The 3419-nt window shown below is 42.8% G+C and overlaps 1 protein-coding gene across 1 annotated transcript; it reads right to left on the reverse strand.

The window, feature by feature from the left end:
* Positions 1-794: 794 nt before the first annotated feature.
* Positions 795-2478, reverse strand: LOC148869077 (ethylene-responsive transcription factor TINY-like). The gene has a single exon (XM_088973095.1). The coding sequence runs from the start codon at positions 1854-1856 to the stop codon at positions 1128-1130; it is 729 nt and encodes a 242-aa protein (XP_088829221.1). The 5' UTR covers positions 1857-2478; the 3' UTR covers positions 795-1127.
* Between the last annotated feature and the right edge of the window lie 941 nt (positions 2479-3419).

The following is a 3419-nucleotide window of genomic DNA, read 5'->3' on the forward strand; positions in this document are numbered from 1 at the left end:
AATTCATGACTTCACGGTGACAAATGTAATGCCCTATTGTATAAGATGGGCTGATGTGTAATCTGTCTATGTTTCGGTCAATTTCTCACATCTACCTCTAACTTTTTATCTCTGCTTTCTCCTTCCATCTCCAGCAATTGCCCAACCCATCTTAGGTTTGATTCATACTGTTTCTTCATTTTACTCTCCCCCCTCCAAAAAACAAAAAAAAAAAAAAAGTAGACACAGGATCATACTGGTGCTAGCGTAGCGCGTCATGACTCGTCCCAGAGCCCATCACTCACCATCACAAAGATTGTGATGTTATAAATATCACGAGAAGATGATGTTTATCAGTATATCACCCCAATTTCTCGACCTGGTTTCGCAATTTAAGACTATCAATCTTCAGAGCTGTCCATCGTCTCCGCATTTAATACGATGGAGTGAGTCTACCACCCACAAAACATCTGGTAATGAGCGATTCTTTCTTTTATTTTCTTTGATCACAGGTTCAGTGATAGAAGCAAAGAAAGAAACCCATTCGCCTCTGAAATTATAATGAACCAATTTTACTTCAAGTTAATCATCCAAGGATGAATTATCTCGAAAAATGAAAACCCGTTTACAAGAATTCCACATTGAATTCAAAGCTAAGAAAGACAAGCACACACACACAGATGCTTTGATACGTTCAGCTGCTTATTATGATCTATGACAATTGAAATCTGAGTTCACACTTGAAGAAAAATAGAAAGCTGTGAATAAAGATAGAGGGCTTAGTGTGTGTTGTTATTGTAAATAAAAATCCGAGCTCAGAGAAGTTTCGGTTGTCTTATTGCTGAAGACATAAAATGGAGAAAGCCAGATAAGCTCAAAGAAAGAAAAGCATGTACAGAAAAAGGAAGAGAAGGGGAAGGGGAAGGGGAAGAGGGCGTAAAAGCTTTTATGTGTTTACACCAACCATGGAGCTTACAACTTCCTCTTCCTGGCACTATACAGTTAAGATTCACTGAAGATGAGAGAGAGAGATGCCTTCCAAAGAAAAATAAGAAGGGCAAAAAGCAGAAAAAGAACAGAAGGCCAAAAGAAGAAGGAAGAAAAAAGCGGACAAAACACACATAAAACACTCACACGCCAATATAACATTAATAATCCCAAAGTAAAGCATCAGAGCTGCTTGGAATCAGAGTCTCCGGCACCATCATCTGATCGAGAAAATACCCATAATCGTCTTGGCTCGGCAACCACAGTGGAGGATAGACCCACCCATCAACCGAGTCAACGAAGATATAATCGTGCTGCGACTGGGGAGAATCAAAGCTCTCCCCTAGTCTCGGTAACTCCACGATCTCGGTCAGTTCATCGGGTGTCGACTCCATTGTCGACAAGGAAGATGAAGATGTGGAGGGTAACGATGACGATGACGACGACGAACAGGGCAAATTGAATTCCTCCATTGCAGCCGCTTTAGCTGCGGCGGCTTGAACGTCACGGGGTGAGAGTGATGCAGGCCGGGGCAACGACCCGACGAGCTCGGGGAAATTGAGAATCGCCGAGTTTCCTTTGATACTCAACGCGGCAACATCGTGGGCTCTGGCAGCCATTTCAGGGGTTGGGAATGTACCTAACCAAATCCTGGATTTTTTGCGAGGCTCGCGAATTTCGGAGACCCATTTGCCCCAATTGCGCATTCGAACACCTCTGTAAACTGGGTGCTTGCTGCAATCTCTCACCTTTTTGGTCTTTTTCTCATCGGGGTCTTGTAATTTAGCCTTTTTCGATGGGCCTGAGACAGATGAAGACGTAGAAGACGGAGACAATGGGAAAGAGTTGCTGCTGCTCTCTGCCTCTGAATTATTTGGTGGCTCTGTCATGGTTAGTGGCGACTAAACTGTGTGATCCGTAGGGAATAACGAACTCAATAACTGATTCGCTATTAATTTCCCAAAATAGGAACACTCTGCTCTTCCTTCACTATTATCTTCTACTGAAATACAGAGCCACACTCGCTTACAGTTGAGGTTCAGTGTTTACTTGTACGACGCGCAAAACGGCAATTCTGTATTACAGGACATCACGCATACAAACACAATCTCAGAGAGAGAGAGAGAGAGAATGTTAATACAAATTCAGGATCAGGAATCACGGATCACCAGGGAGACGGAGAGACTCGAGGGAGTGTATGACAGAAATAAATGAACTTTCTTGTTTAGCTTTGGGCAAAAGTGGACGCTTCTTTGAAGCAAGATTGTAAGAGAGAGAGAGAGAGAGAGAGAGAGAGAGAGAGAGAGGGAGGAAGAGGCCAATGAGAGTCACCCGTTTGTCAGTGGAGGTAGTGGGAACTCATCAACGTAGCCAAGAATTTAAAGTTCATCCGAACGAGAGCGAGAAGGGAGATAGAAAGAGAAAGTCTGAGAAAGAGAGGAGACTGAGGGGGTTTTAGTAGAGAGAGGGAGGAGGACGTGCGCTTTCATAGCAACCCTCGACCGACCTGACCTCTTCTCTCCATCACATTCACACGCATAATACTTGGAGAGAGAAAGGAGCGTATATGTGTACCTTAGGCTAGGGTAGACTGTAGAGAGAGAGAGAGAGAGGGTTCGGAGGACCCGGAAAAGAAATGGGTCTGTTACAGACTTACGGTAGAATGGGCATGGGTCCCCGACTCCTATCCCTCTATAGTCTATTCCTATACCACGCAACCCCTCATTAAAATTTGCCTTTATTCGGTTTTACCTTACCCAAGTTTTCCTGTTCTTTTACCCTTTTCATCATCTTGTTTCAGGCTTCCACATTCCACGCTGACCATGTCTCCCCTCTTGCCTCCATCTACTCCCAAGTCTCTCTGTTTCCAGATTCTGCTTCTGGGTTTTAACCTCAACCTCATACTGAAATGAGGTTGAAATAGGACTCCCATCCCTCTGTTTTCCCATTTTAAGATCCCATTCATGGATGAAGCTTTCAAGATTCAGAAATATTTTCTTTTCTTTGCTAAGGACTGCAGTAGAAATGGAATTCATTTCCATTCATCCAGCCCCCAATGATCCGAATAGTACTTACCCGGTTCATAAATTAATAAAATCCTATAATCCTTGGTACCAGAATGCAGTGGCAACTTGGCAAGATGTGGAATGAAACCCTGATAACTGGGGTAAGACTTTTTTTTTTTTTTCTGTAGAATTCATGCCGCAATATCAATTACGACATAGCTAAACTAGGGGAATTATATTAATCTTAGGCTTCAAAACCTGTGGCTTGTATAGAATTTTGTCCCCCTTCCCACCCCCACCCTCCCAACCAACACATTACACAACAACTAGTTGATTTCATGAATGGGTCCATCCCCACATAACTTTCTTATACAACTTTTCAATGCATTTAATACATATACATGTATTTGTACTAGATATTTTATCTAGCCAACGTGTGTTAGATTT

Source organism: Nelumbo lutea, chromosome 2 (genome assembly GCF_056320005.1).
Source record: "Nelumbo lutea isolate HS-2025 chromosome 2, American lotus-T2T, whole genome shotgun sequence".
NCBI lineage: Eukaryota > Viridiplantae > Streptophyta > Magnoliopsida > Proteales > Nelumbonaceae > Nelumbo > Nelumbo lutea.

Bases quoted from the DNA above. Each gene is read 5' to 3' on its own strand.
- LOC148869077 (XM_088973095.1), bottom strand. From the start codon at position 1,856: ATGACAGAGCCACCAAATAATTCAGAGGCAGAGAGCAGCAGCAACTCT.